General features: G+C 47.2%; 1 protein-coding gene across 1 annotated transcript in view; it reads left to right on the forward strand.

Annotated features, from left to right (window-relative positions):
* The first annotated feature begins 7,314 nt into the window (after positions 1-7,314).
* The window catches only part of LOC120993921 (transmembrane protein 70, mitochondrial-like), a 33,279-nt gene continuing 25,538 nt past the window's right edge, over positions 7,315-15,055 (forward strand). The window contains exons 1-2 of the mRNA XM_040422384.1: positions 7,315-7,409; positions 7,451-7,712. Of these exons, the coding sequence (XP_040278318.1) occupies positions 7,315-7,409; positions 7,451-7,712 (357 nt within the window). The remainder of the gene's footprint in view (positions 7,410-7,450; positions 7,713-15,055) is intronic.

A 15,055-nucleotide genomic window follows, 5' to 3' on the forward strand; every position in this document is an offset into this window, starting at 1 on the left:
TTAACAAACCGGATCCGGCGCTAAAACCAATGTAAGTCGGCTCCTCCTGCACTATAACATGCTGCCTTACTGTAGATTATTTAGCATTTTCATGGTGACAGTCAGTTTCCCTTTAAGAACCTCGGCAACTAGTGAAAAGGATTTTTTGGTACTTGGCTATTGATGACCTATCCCCAGGTCGTTAATATTAGAACGATTGGGGGGGGTCTGATTCTGAGTCCAGTGTACAGAAGGAGCTGTAGCTGGTACACTGCACTCCGGACTCTTCTCCAGTCATTTACATATAGCTCCTTCTATAGGTGAGGCTCTTTTTAATATATAATGGAGGATATTTATCAATAATGGCGTATTTTGCACCAGAAAAATCCTTGCATCACGAGTCAAAAGTGGTGACTTCTCTCACCTTATTTTAAAAATAGTCGGCACCTTTTGATGTCCTTTGTAACTTTAGGCTAATAATCTGTCACTTTATAAACGCGATACATTATTTTTTTTCCCTATGTGGTGTGTGTGTGTTTTTTTTTTTGTTTCCTGTCCTAGGAAGTGGATCCTACAGATATGGCCATAGAGGGGAGTAGTTTCTCCCTGGGCATCTGAGAGTTGTTTTTTTTTATTAGCTGGGGGCGCCGGGGGACTTCCCCGCTCCACACACCCCGAAGACATGGCACCATTGGGCACTATACTGGAAAGCAGGGCATCTGTACTGAGCGGCTGTGCCTTCATCTTCCCGCTTGTAGCCTGACTTCAGTACGTGCTGAGGAGACACGCGATGAGCTGCCTAGTCCACCTCCGCCTCACTCTTCCCTCACCCCGTGTACTAACCGGGCGGAAATGCCTCCTGCTGTTGCGGGCATCTCCGGCAGTCCAGACAGGCTCCCCGTGCGGCACGCTAATCCGGGAGGGGGTGGAGTCATATTATAATAAGAGGACGGGCCGGGTGGGTCATGTGCACGCGAGAGCATGTGAGATTTGTTCCTGCAGACCAGATTAAATTTAGATACCCAGCCACAAGCCGAGATCTTTTTTGGGAAGGTCCGGATCCAGGCTGTTGAAGGTCATGGAGAGTACTGGTGACCAGAAGGAGCCGTCTACCCCTGCGCCTGTGGTATGGATGGAGGGTATGTACGGGGGCATATGACATTCTAAACTGAGTTTTATTCTGTCATCTGTGAAGCGGAAGTATCCCTTTTGAGGAATCAGATAGTCAATCTTGGGATTGGCCCCAAAGATTAATGTTCCTATAACAAAGGTATCCCGTAGATTCTCCCTCCCCTTTGATGATTTGGGTCAGTTAAAAGACACTATGGATAGGAAGGCAGACAGTTTTTTGAGACGTACATGGGAATCGCTGGGGGCCTCTTTAAGCCTAATATTGCCGGTACTTGCACAGCCAGAGCCCTGGTTTTATGGATCAAACTGCTCGAGTCTCAGATTAAAGATGGAGTCCCCAGAGAACAGTTATTGCTAAGGCAGCAGACTTTTTAGCAGATGTCTCTGCAGACACTGTTAGATTATCTGCCAGAGCCGCTATCGTTAACTCTGCCCGGCGGGCCTTATGGTTAAAAAAAATTGGTCAGGCGATGTAGCATCTAAGAACTGCCTATGTAACATCCCTTGCGAAGGAAAGTATTTGGCTCCACCTTTAGGGTACTTTCACACTGGCGGCAGGACGGATCCGACAGGCTGTTCGGATCCGTCCTTCCGCTATTTCGCCGTGCCGCTGGACCGCCGCTCTGTCCCCATTGACTATAATGGGAACGGGGGCAGAGCTCCGGCAGTGCACGGCGAAAGGCCGCTGGACTAAAATTCCTGCATGTCCGACTTTTTAGTCCGGCGGCCTCTCACTGTGAACTGCGCCGGAGCTCCGCCCCGTCCCATTCATAGTCAATGGGGATGGAGCGGCGGCACGGCGAAATAGCGGAAGGACGGATCCGACAGGGTGAACAGCCTGTCAGATCCGTCCTGCCGCAAGTGGGAAAGTACCCTAAAGGTGGAGCCAAATACTTTCCTTCGCAAGGGATGGTACATAGGCAGTTCTTGGATGCTACATTTGCATACCTTTCTTCCCAGAATTCCAGAGGAGCATGTATGGCCTATAAGTCTCCTCAACTAAAGCGCTCTTTTCATATGCATAGAGCACGATAACATATTCAAGCATTAAGGGGGTAATTTATCATTTAAGGTTGTTTTTGTCTCGGTTTTAAGTCTGGCTTTGCTTTGTGTGCCTGCGCCAAGTGTATGAATTGGTGCACCTTAATATGTCGCATGACTGTAATGTGGTTTACACTTTTAGATCTACAAAGTACACCAGTGGGTTGTTGGACAAACACTGGACATGAATAAATGATTATTTGGCCGTGTGAAATGATAACAGGTTCCTGTTAAAAACTTCAGAAAACACAATTTGATGACTCAAGTCTAGGGAATAGATAGGGAATACCTGGAGGGGACAGCACCCAAAAAGGATTTAGAGGAGGCCCATGCAGTATTACAGGGAGCAAGCCCTGCCCCCTGCTGGGGGAAAATGGAAGGCGGCCCGCTGTGATCAGAAAGATGGAGATAGAAACATTCACTAAGAATGGACGAGCAGAAGTACGGTAAGTCACCAGCAATATTTATTCCTCAAGAAGTGGAGGTGGACCAGAGATGTTATGTGGTCTATTACAGTCCATTAGAAAGTCCCCATGGCAGGTGCTGATGGATCGAGCAGGAATTTGGAACTTGGAGAAGGGATACTCATTATCAAGTCTTGTAGGCCTTGTAGATGCAGTGGACGAAGGTGTGTCCTCCACCTGTCGGTGATGTTCTTCAGGTGAGAGGTAGGTGGATATGAGGCAGCCTTGCAGGTCTCTCCTCTGATACTGTTGGTGTTTAGTCTTTTTTTGAGGAGTAGAAGAAGAGAATTTTGCAGATCAGGAGGTCCAGAGACTGACCCAGGTGCTACATCCGCAGAACACTGCACCTGCAGTGGATTTGTCATTGCTGTTTATGTGCATGAAATTGGATGGTGACCAAGATGGAGTCATCCCATAGGTGGGAATCTAAAAAAACAAATATATATTTTAAGAAAAGAGTAAGTGAGAAAATTATGTAAATTTTGCTACATGTAAAAGTCACTTACCTGGGCAAACTCCAAAGACTCTTACAGCAATTTTCACGCCCCCTCGGCGCCCCGTGCAGTTTTTTTCTGTCTTGGTGGTATTGACAGAAGATGGAGATGATGTTTTTAGAGCCGCTAAAAGCAGTCCCTGCGGCACAAGGGACAGCGGTGGCTGTTTTGGAGCCACTGGGCGATGCAGGTAGGATGGTATAAATGGCCGCATGGCAGGGATGTCACCTGCTCACCCTGGATGAAATCAGTGAGGCAGATGATGCAAGACTGTTTCTCCTCTGCATTGATGGTCCTTGCAGGGAGGTCTCTAATTTGCTGGGCCCTGAAGCTTGGTGGAGGCTGGTGGGGCACACCCAGTGGAGCCGGTGTTGGGGGCTCTGGCGGTGGTATGGCCTGAGGTCTCATGGTGCCCATCCCCTGCAGCTGTTCTAAGATGCTAAAGAGGCGATCCCATGCAGGGTGTATGGGAGACCTCCTGGGTGGCTGCATCTCCCTGGTCCTGCGGCTCGGTGGTATGGGCCGAGGATGTTGGAACTCAGGGGTGGTGGGCCCAGCACTCTCCCGGCTGCTCTCCCCAGATGGTCGGGGGTCTTGGGCCGGCTCAGCTCTTATTGGAGAGCGGCTTCTCTCCCTGGCAGATGGTAATTGCCGAGGTGGAGCTCTGACTCCGGAGACATTAGGATGTTGCCTGTCTCTCCCAGATGCTGATCTTAATCGCTCTCGCAGGATAGTCTGACCTAAAAAAAAGAGCAAAGAAATGAAGACGAATGGAATTATTTCCAGTATATGATTGACAGAACAGAAGATGGGCTCCAGATACTGGATCTATCTAGTATTTCTTCTATATCTGTCTGCTGTTGTAGCCTGGACATAGTGACTTAGGTGGTCTTTTTGGTTCCTGTTAAAGGGCTGTCCAGCTTTTTTTAAGTAATAGTCCATTCTCAGGACAGGCCATCTATAGCTGATCGTCAGTAATTGGACACCTCTCCCGCACACTGATCAGCTGAAACTTCACTGCACGATCAGCATTGTAGAGTCCAGCGCTTGTCACTGCTGCTGTCATTGAAGTCAATGAGAGCTGTGATTAGCGCTGTCCACTGTAGCTCCAGCGTTGACTTCTGGTGACAGAGCTACACGGAAAAGCTGATCGGCAAGGATGTGGGGTGCCGGACCCCTGCCGAGCATCCTGTGATCCTATTATGAGGATAGACTGTCACTTAAAGTCTGGACAACCCCTTTAACCAGTGTAAGGCTACTTTTACATCTGTGTTTTCAATTCCACTTTTGAGATCCATCATAGGATCTCAATAGCGGATGAAAACACTTCAGTTTTCTCCCCATTCATTGTCAATGGGGACAAAACTGAGCGAAACGGAGTGTGCCAAAATGCGTTCTGTTTGGTTGCACTCCCATCGTGGACAGAATCTGTCCGCGATGTGGTGTGGAGCAAGATGGATCCGTCCTGACACACAATGTAAGTCAATGGGGACAAATCCGTTTTCTCTGACGCAATAGAAAACAGATCTGTCCCCCATTGACTTTCAATGGCTATATAAGACATAATACAACCGGATCCGTTCATGACAGATGCAGGCGGTTGTATTATTGTAACATCTCAATGTTCACCCCCTTTTACATCTCAGTTATGACCAGATTACATAGTTGCACCCATGTGTCCTGTTGGAGTTTAGACTGGTTGTCCCCACTACAGATAATGAAATCAAAGTCTGCCCAATTCTTCTTTAGAGCATCACTTACCCTCGTTCTCGGGCCGACTGAGCCAGGAGTTGTTATCGGCGTTTAGCTGTCGTAATTCCCGGGATCCCATCTCTGGTTTCCCGAGCCGGACCTGATGAAAATGTCCTCAAGTGGCCCCGATATTATTGGGCCTTGAGGGGAAAAATTCAAAGGAAAAAACAATCGGAAGCAAACACTAGAAGAAAAATCCAGTTCTCTCTTCCGGAGCCAAAATGCAGTTTACACCGAGGTGTGAACTCAAGAAAATGGCGCTGAGCTGACTGTGCAGAGGTGTCTTCTAGGTTCCTGAACATTGTGATGTCATACAGAGGAACCTGCTGTAGATCAGTGCTTTGTGACATCACCACAGCCTGGCCACCATGATGCTTCCTGCCAACTGCTCAGTATCTACAATGGTTGTTATCTCCTCTAGTTTATTAGTCTCTTATTTTTTTCACTTCCCTGACATTTTATTAAACTTTTTCTTCTTTTTGGATCCCCTCCCGGCTTTGTCTGTAGGGAAACCGCATGATTAAGTTTGTGTGTACAATAGTGGCGGAAAAAAGTCACAGATTGTGGCACATGCTGTATTTACACCATAATATGCAACCTTTTTGTGCTTCTCGACAATTTAGCAAAGTGGTTCAAAAATGTGAGGAGCGAAGCTTCCCCCGGATTTACTATAATTTACACCAGGAACCGGCATAAATTATAACTCGTGTCTAATCCAGCTCCTAGAGGACATGGATTTGACTTTGTGGCGCACGGTGGGCCTGAGATGTGTCTAATTTATTAAGAATCGTCTTCCTCTTCATATATCTGGTCCATCTCACTCCGGGGCCCAGAAGATCAGGTCTGACGTAGGAATCTCCAGTCTGGATGAATCCGGGCACAGAGTCCCTGCCGCTCAGGACTGTGCAGTGTAGGCCCTCATTGTGTCGCTGTATGGTGCTCTGTGGGGTCTATGTTACATAGAGAATGCATTGGTTATATGGCACCCAGGGGAGCGTGCCGCCATTTATTTTCAGTGGATTGAATGGGCGACCCCCTTTATGCCATTAACTGCGGGGTGCTTACATAGGAAATCCATCCCTCCCCCATCTCTTAGTGCAGCTCACCAGTTCTTGGGCCCTCGCATGGATTCTGTGTGTAAACAGTTGACTCCAGCATCCCGTCCATAGTAATGAAAATGGCAGTTGAAAGCATTCATCGCATGTGCAGACATGCGGCAGGACCCCCTGTATCTGCGCATGCGCTGAATGCTGTCTGAGCCGGCACAGAAGAGGACACAGCCGGGCACACGGGTAAATGACGTGACCTCCGCCATCTTGATTGCTGTAGACGTGGCTGCTGCTGGTGGCCACTGTTTGTACATGGAGTCCATGGACAGCAGGTTTCCCAGCACCCACTTGTTTATGGTATTGTAAAGGGGGCTTCAAAAAGTGACTGACCCCTTTAATCATCTCCATATGGAATACAGTATAAGACCACCACTTATTTTTTATTTTTTTTGGCAGCAATGGTACCCATGACACAGGGGTCAGCAGCCATCGGCACACTAGCTGTTGTGAAACTACAATTCCCAGCATGCGCTATTGACTTCTTTGAAATTTCTGAAAAAAGCTGAGCAAGTGTGCATGCTGGGAGTTGTAGGTTCACATCAGTTGGAGTTCCGAAGGATCTCTATCCCTGATATAATATAAAATCAAAACGGCACAACTGCACAATAGCCCTGCAGGCAAGGGATCTCACCGCTTTCCTAAAAATATTACTGCCCCTTATTGTCTATTAGAACATGTGTAGGAAGTGCAATCATTCCCATCCATGCCTCACTCATAGGCGTGGGTCCAGTTCTCAATCACAAGAACAGAGGCCCGTGATCCCCATTGAATGGAGCCGCAGACTGTCATGCATGCCACAGTTTTTAAGACTATGGGACATCCGGAGAAGTACAAGAGCTCAACTATCTCCATAGAGATGAATGAGAGGCAGCGCGCATGTATGACCTCTGCTACATTCATACTGAGGAGCACAAGCCCCCCATTCTCTTGATTGATCGATTTGCCTAATTTTCTGTCTGTCGATCTGTCTATAGCTATTCCTATGATGTCTGGAGTCAGTTCAGTTCAAATAAGCTTTATTAGCAGTACTAAACACATATTAGGACTCATATAAGCTATACTAGCAACCTAGGACAGGTCTTAGCTGGCCAGCTACATGGGGAGAGTAAGACACTTTCAGTTCCAGGTGCTTCCATTCTGGATTTCTATGGCTCCCTGCATATTTACCAAGTTGGTGGTGGAGATGTCCTCTCCTATGTGAGCAGCCATCTTGTTTGTTCCCTACCTGGACGATTTTTTTTTTTAATAGTAGCCCCATCCAGGCAGAGTTGTCTTTCAAAGGCAGACCAAGTAATTCAGATCCTGGAATCATTGGGTTGGATAGTGAACATGGAGTAGTCCAAGATGATCCCCCTACAGTCGCAGAGGTTCCTGGGGATTTTGCTCGACTCAACCTCCCAGAGATCCTTTCTGACCTTGGACAAAGTGAACAAAATAAGGTCAGTGGTGCGAGATCTAATTCTATGCCCTTGTGTTTCAGTCAAGAAAGCTATGTCCGTCCTTGGTACCTTGACATCATGCATTCCAGCAGTTCTGTGGGCTCAAGCTCATTCCAGGGATCTCCATTGGGAGATTCTCCAGTCATGGTCAGGGAGACCAGAGGAGCTGAACAGCAAGATTCTAATTTCCAGGAAGACCCGTCGGTCACTAGAATGGTGGTTGATACAGGAGAATCTAGATCAGGGGGTTCTGTGGAAGGTGGTAAACCCTTTAGTAATCACTACAGGCGCCAGTCCGTCTGGGTGGGGGGCCCATGTTCTGGACAGAGTCTTTGAGGGATCCTGGGCAGTGCAGATTGGGAGATTTCTTCCAATGCAAAGGAATTGACAGCAGTTCTGAAGACTCTGCAGAAGATCCTGGATTGGCTTCTGAACCGGCATTTAAGGGTTTTGTCTGACAATGGTTCCGTGGTGGCCTACTTAAATCATCAGGGGGGAACCCTATCCAAGGAGTTGATGGGAATTACAAATCAAATATTTCCCTTAGTGACAACACCTTCCCTTCCAATATCAGTCCTTCATATCAGGGGTATAGACAACTGGAAAGCAGACTACCTAAGTTGATACAGACTAGACCAGAGGGAGTGGTCCTTGAATCAGGACATATTTGCAAAGATAGTAAGCCTGTGGGGGTTGCCAGACATAGACCTGTTTGCTATAGGAAGGTGAAAAAATTATATTCCCTTTGTACATGGGATTCTCTCAGCAGTAGATGCCTTCCTTTAGCCCTGGGGCAGAGGTCTTCTGTATGCTTTCCCTCCATTACAATTGATTCCCAGGGTGTTGAACAAAATAAGGGAAGACAGAGCTTCTGTGATCTTGATAGCCCCCCCTTTTGGCCCCGTTGAGCATGGTTAACCTGGTTAAAACTACTGTCTGTCAAGGAGCCATGGGTCCTTCCTGATCTGTTGTGTCAAGGACTGGTTTTTGAAAGGTCGCAACTGATCAAAAAGGGGCTATCGGGGTCGGTAGTCTCTACTTTATTAAAAAGTAGGAAAGAAGTAACTACAGGCATATACGTTCATCCATTCAGGAGGACAGGATTTCTCTGTGCCCCAGCATTTCTCCCCAAAGTAGTCTCGGATTTTCACAAGGGCCAGGAAGTGTTTCTCCCTTCCTTTTGTGATCACCCTAAGGAAGCTGAGCTCTATCATTTGGATTTTAGGAGATGTTTACTAGCTTACTTAGAGGCTTTTAAGGGGTGGAGGAAGACAATTTCTTTGTTTTATACAATTTGCAGGCCCTAATAGAGGAAAATCAGCTAGCAAAAGTTCATTAGCTAGGTGGATAAGGCAGGCTATCTGTTTAGCTTATGTTTCCCTATGGAAGCCGATTTCCCCCGGGGATGGTCGGCTCACTCAACAAGAGCGGTGGCAACTTTTTGGGCAGAGAGAGCAGAAGCTTCAATCCAAGACCTCTGCAAATCTGCAACTTGGTCCTCTCCTTTGACCTTCTTTAAAGGGATTCTGTCATGAGATTTGAGGCCTATAACCTAAACATATGGCCAGGTCCCTACTAATACCCTGAATCTGAAACAGACCTTATTAAATGTGCCTGTGGCTCTTTTAGCATATAAAACAGGTTTTTATAACCTGTCATTCTCGTACCTAATGTGTCCAAGGGGATGTCTCATCCTGCAGGGTGCCCGGCTGCAGCCATCTCCGTCTGGTGCCCAGCGCCGCCTTCCCAGTTGAAATCGCCGCCTTCCTCACCTCAGCCCCGCCTCCGAAATCGTCCGGTCCCTCATGTTATGCCTAGTGCGCACGTGCGGGATCTGGCTGAGGAGAGCGGACGATTTCGGAGGCGGCGCTGAGATGAGGGAGGCGGCGATGAGGTGAGGTAGGCGGCTCTATTGAAAGGGAGGGCGGCGATTTCTAGTCGGAAGGTGGCGCTGGGCACCCTTCATGATGAGACGTCCCCTTGGACACATTAGGTACGTGAATGACAGGTTATAAAAACCTGTTTTATATGCTAATAGAGCCACAGGCACATTTAATAAGGTCTGTTTTGAATTCAGGGTATCGGTAGGGACCTGGCCATATGTTTAGGTTATAGGCCTTAAATCTCATGACAGAATAGCTTTAAGCACTATAGGTTGGATCTTTCTTCTTCTCCTTCTGACTTTGGTCGCAAGGTTCTCCAGGCCGTGGTCCCACCCTACTTTTTTCTGGGATCTCTCATGGTGCTGTCATGGACGATAGGGGAAAAATAATAATTACACTTAGCGGTAATTTGATTTTCAAGAGTCCATGACAGCACCCCTAAATTTCCCACCCTTTTTACTTCGGTGTTGGTGACTGTTCTTAGGTATGGTCACAAGGTATGCAAAAAAACCTGAAGATATAATTAAACGTGAAGAGAGCATATGCCTTCAGCCAAGCAAGCGAGGAAAGTCTGAGGAATGGATGATGGGGGGGCTTTTCAACCACAGAGGAAGAGAGAGGCTCCTCACCCCTTTTTTTTTTATGCCAAAGTGTTAAGATCAGATATTTATCTGTATTTGTGACAATGCATCCGTGCTCAACTGATTTTGTATGGGCCAATATGAGACATGTAAAATGTTTTTAATAAAAGTCGCGTCTATCGGATCTGCCGTCTGCCTTTTTAGCAATTTACACTACCACAGAAGCAGGCTTCACTTAGCACTACATTTTGCGCCTTATAAGCCGAACACAAGTTGATAAATGGGGGGGGGGGGGGGCAATATAAGCCAATTTAGTAGCCACTTTAACATTCAAAACACTATTCTGGCATGTTTCATTCTATCTGGTGAAAAATAAGGAGAAAGCTGATATATTTGCTGCAAATCAAAATGCCATTATTTTTGTCATATTTTACACCATAATTCTGGCATAACATGAATAGTAAATGTCCCCCATTGTTCTAATGGTGAGATTTGACAGCGAAATGTACAGATCGCCTATCCTTAGGCTAGATCATCAGTATCAGATCACCGCTACCACGCAGCTGTTTTCAGGAGCTGCTGTCCGCCAGCTCTGTACACCGCCTAGAGGCCATGCCTGGTTACTGCAGCATTCAAGTGAACAGTAGCAGTGCTGCAGTAACCAGATATGGTGACTACACCTGCACAGCAGCTCTTGAAAACAGCATATTAGCGGGGTGGCGCCCATCTGACATTAACATCCAGTAAGGATAGATAATCACTACTGAACTTACGGAGAACCCCTTTAGCCCAGCAGTATTACACAATGCTGGTGGTCTAGGGCACAAAAATCTAGTGACAGGTTCCCTTTAAAAATAAAGCTATTGTTGGTTTAGCAGTGCCAACAGCGTAAAGGTGTGTGCCAGAAATTCTTTCATTCAAAAGTTTTATATTTTTTAATAAAGTTTGAAAAACCACATACAGAAATGTAACCCAGAAGACAAGGGATTAACATGAACTACCTACCAGCAGATGATGAAGTGCTGATGATCCGTGTATCTTAAGTATCTGTATGTCTGTTCTACAAAAAGATAGAACATGTCCTATACTTGGCCACTAAATGCAGACCACGGACACTTTGAAATCAGTGGATCAGTAAAAAACTAACAAAAAAATGTCTGTCACCTGTATCTTGTGGATCACAAAATACATAGTCGTGTGCATGAGGCCTAATGCCAAGGATGCTGGTCCAGGGAGGAATGCCAGGCAAGCCTTGGTGTGGGCAGGGGATGTAACTACAGCCGGTCATGGATATATTGGGGTCCTGTGGAAATGGAGGATCAGCCAGTTTTCACGTGACAAAATGTGACCCACTTTTCAAAATAATTTGCCTTAAAATTATGCCGAAATTTTGTTAAATTTCGATTAATAACAAAAAAAGTAAAAATGTCAGCAGCAATGAAATACTACCAAATGAAAGCTCTATTAGTGAGAAGAAAAGGAGGTAAAATTCATTTGGGTGGTAAGTTGCATGACCGAGCAATAAACAGTGAAAGTAGTGTAGTGCAGAAGTGTAAAAAGTGGCCTGGTCATTAAGGGTGTTTAACCACCTCCGGACCGCCGAACGCAGCGACGCGTCCTGGAGGTGGTTGATTGATTCCTCCTGGACGCGCCGGCGCGTCCTCTCGCGAGACGCGAGATTTCGGTCACAGCCGGCCCGCGCATGCGCATCGCGGGCCGGCAAAAGTTAAAGGAGTATTGCATCAGCAACCTGCCAGCCAATGATCGTTGCTGGCAGGTTGCTGATTTTTAAAAAACCGAATCAGAAGCCATCTAACACCTTATATTAGTAAATATAAGGTGTTAAATGGCTTGTCTGCTCCTCTGCTGGTCCTTTTCGTCGGTTGGATCCAGCAGAGGAGCAGACAGAACTGTGAGTACCCACCAAACACTGCCCTTTGCCCCAGATCACCTTCCATCACCCCCATCATCCAAATTAACCCCTTGATCGCCCCCTGTCAATCACTTAGTGAAAGACAAAAAGTGATCAGTGTCACTTTTTTTTCCCACTAGTATTGGCTGTTAGGTTTAGGATAGTTTAGGTCCCTTGGTTAGGTAGTTAGCGTCAGTTAGCGCCCACCGCACCGCACCGCAGTCACTTTTATTCGCTGATTAGCGTATCGCTAATCAGCATTTGTACTTTTATAGTATCTGTAAGTGATCAAAACTGATCACAGTCAGATCTATAATTGTATTAGTGTCACCTTAGCTCGCCCTCCACCCAAAACGCAGTGTTTGCCCGATCAGGCCTGATCGGTCGCCCACACGTGCGTTCACCCACGCCCGCCCCACCGCAGTGGCAAAAATTTTTTATTTTTTTTATCACTGCACATTCACTTTACACGCACTGCGGCGATAAAAAAATCAGTTTTGATATTTTTTATCAACCGCAGCAGCCTCCGGTACTTCGCTAGCCTCCCCTTTGTAAGACAGGCTTGCTTTTTTTCTTGGGTAATCTCAGGGAATACCCCTAAATTTAGTAGTCCAAATGTCAAACAGGGGGTATTCTTCTGAAGAGGCCTACAGGATTCTGACCCAATCGGATGAGGAATGGGAACCCTCATCTGACGAATCTAGAATATGAACCTGTAGAAAGCAGTGGCACTCTGACCCAAAGTTCGGACGAGGAGGTTGAGGTCCCTGATAGCACCAGGCGTACCAGGCCCCGTGTCGCTAGACCACAGGTTGTGCAGGATCCGTTTCAAGGGCAGCAGAGTGGGGCTGGCGCTGTCGGATTACGTGGTGAGGCATACACCAGCAGCGCAGCCCATCCTGGACCTAGTACCAGCACTGCCGTAGAAACCTGGTGAAGTGGCGAGCACCAGAAGGGCAGTTGAAGCTGGTACGGTGGCACGTGCAGTAGTTACCCCGTCGCAGCCACCGCGCAGACAGGCCCGTAGAGCCCCTAGAGTCCCTGAGGTGCTGGCAAACCCTGATTGGCAGTAACCAACTTCAGCCGCACCTGTAGTTCCCCCTTTCACCGCCCAGTCTGGAGTTCGGGTTGAGACAGCTCAGATCGGTTCGGCCCTGGGATTTTTTGAGCTGTTCTTGACTGCGGAGCTCTTGGACTTAGTCGTGGCAGAAACAAATCGGTATGCCACTCAATTTATATCCGCCAACCCGGGAAGCTTTTATGCCCAGCCTTTCCGGTGGAAACCAGTCCAAGTTTCCGAAATTAAAATTTTTCTGGGCCTTCTCCTCAACATGGGTCTAACTAAAAAGCATGAATTGCGGTCATATTGGTCCACGAACCCGATTCATCACATGCCCATGTTCTCTGCTGCCATGTCCAGGACACGTTTTGAGACCATCCTGCGTTTCCTGCACTTTAGCGACAACAGCACCTCTCGTCCCAGAGGCCACCCAGCTTTTGACCGGCTCCACAAAATTCGACCCCTCATAGACCACTTCAACCAGAAATTTGCAGATTTGTATACCCCCGAGCAAAACATCTGCATAGACGAGTCCCTAATACATTTTACCGGGCGCCTTGGCTTCAAACAATACATCCCAAGCAAGCGTGCCCGGTATGGGGTCAAATTGTATAAGCTCTGTGAAAGGGCCACAGGCTATACCCACAAATTTCGGATCTATGAGGGAAAAGATCAGACCATGGAGCCGGTCGGTTGCCCTGACTACCTGGGGAGCAGTGGGAAGACAGTCTGGGACTTGGTGTCACCCTTATTTGGCAAGGGGTACCATCTTTATGTGGACAATTTTTACACAAGTGTGCCCCTCTTCAGGCATTTGTTCCTAGAACAGATTGGCGCCTGTGGCACCGTGCGACCTAGTCGCGTGGGCTTCCCCCAACGGCTCGTTACCACCCGTCTTGCAAGGGGGAGAGGGCTGCCTTGTGTAACCAAGAACTGCTCGCGGTGAAATGGAGAGACAAGCGTGACGTTTACATGATCTCCTCCATTCACGCAGACACGACAATCCAAATTGAAAGGGCAACCCGTGCCATTGAAAAGCCCCTCTGTGTCCACGACTATAATGCGCTCATGGGAGGGGTGGACTTCAATGACCAGATGTTGGCTCCCTATTTAGTTTCCCGACGCACCAGACGCTGGTATAAGAAGGTGTCTGTATATTTAATTCAATTGGCTGCCTATAATAGTTTTGTTCTCTACAGTAAGGCTGGGAGAACACGATCCTTCCTCAAATTTCAGGAAGAGATCATCGAGAACCTCCTGTATCCAGGAGGTTCCGTGGCCCCAACCACCAGTGTAGTTAGCCGTCTACACGAGCGACATTTCCCCAGTGTCGTTCCTGGTACCTCAACCCAACCGCCACCCCGAAAAAAATGTTGTGTCTGTAGCAGGAGTGGAATAAGGCGTGACACCTGCTATTTCTGTCCTGACTGTCCTGACCACCCTGCCCTATGCTTAGGAGAGTGTTTCCGGAAGTACCACACACAGGTACACTTAGCATAGGGATTGCATCTCACAGGACAGGCACACAGGGCTATTAGGGCCCTTTCTCTCACAGCTGCTGCAAACCTCTCCTTTCACCTGGGATAAAGTGCATAACGTACTTCGCCACATCTTTGGGCAATTTGCGCTTTGCACATTGTCCCATGGGGAAGGAGAGGATTGTTCTATAAAGGTAAAAAACAAAAAACAAAAAACAAAAAAAAAATCACCGGTAAGTATAAAAGTTAACGTTCAGTTCAATAAAGTTTATATGTTATGTTCAAAAGTTATTATAAAGTTAATAAATTTATTGCGTTGCCGGCCTGGTTTTTTCTTTTTTGTTTTGTTTTTTTTACCTTCCAGGTGGACCAACCGAACGACTAGCTGCAGCACTGATGTGCATTCGGACAGAAGCATTGCGCTGCTGTCAGATTACACACAAGTCGGTGTATGCGGCGCTGTAAGACGAAATTTCTCCTCTGCAGTAAAAGCTACGTTTGCCGAGACATATGAGCTGAGGAGGTGGCGGTGTTCATATACTTTGGCAAACACTTTGTATATAAAAAAAAATAAAAAAAAATAAAAAATCCCGGCAATGATTTATTCATTCACATCGATTGATGTGAATGGAGAAATCGGGTTTGCCAGGGCATACGAGCTAAGTGGGTATGGATGTTGGGCGGAGCTCCTATGTCCTGGCAGACGCCTTTCCCCTCCATTTTTTTTTTTTG

Source organism: Bufo bufo, chromosome 3 (genome assembly GCF_905171765.1).
Source record: "Bufo bufo chromosome 3, aBufBuf1.1, whole genome shotgun sequence".
NCBI lineage: Eukaryota > Metazoa > Chordata > Amphibia > Anura > Bufonidae > Bufo > Bufo bufo.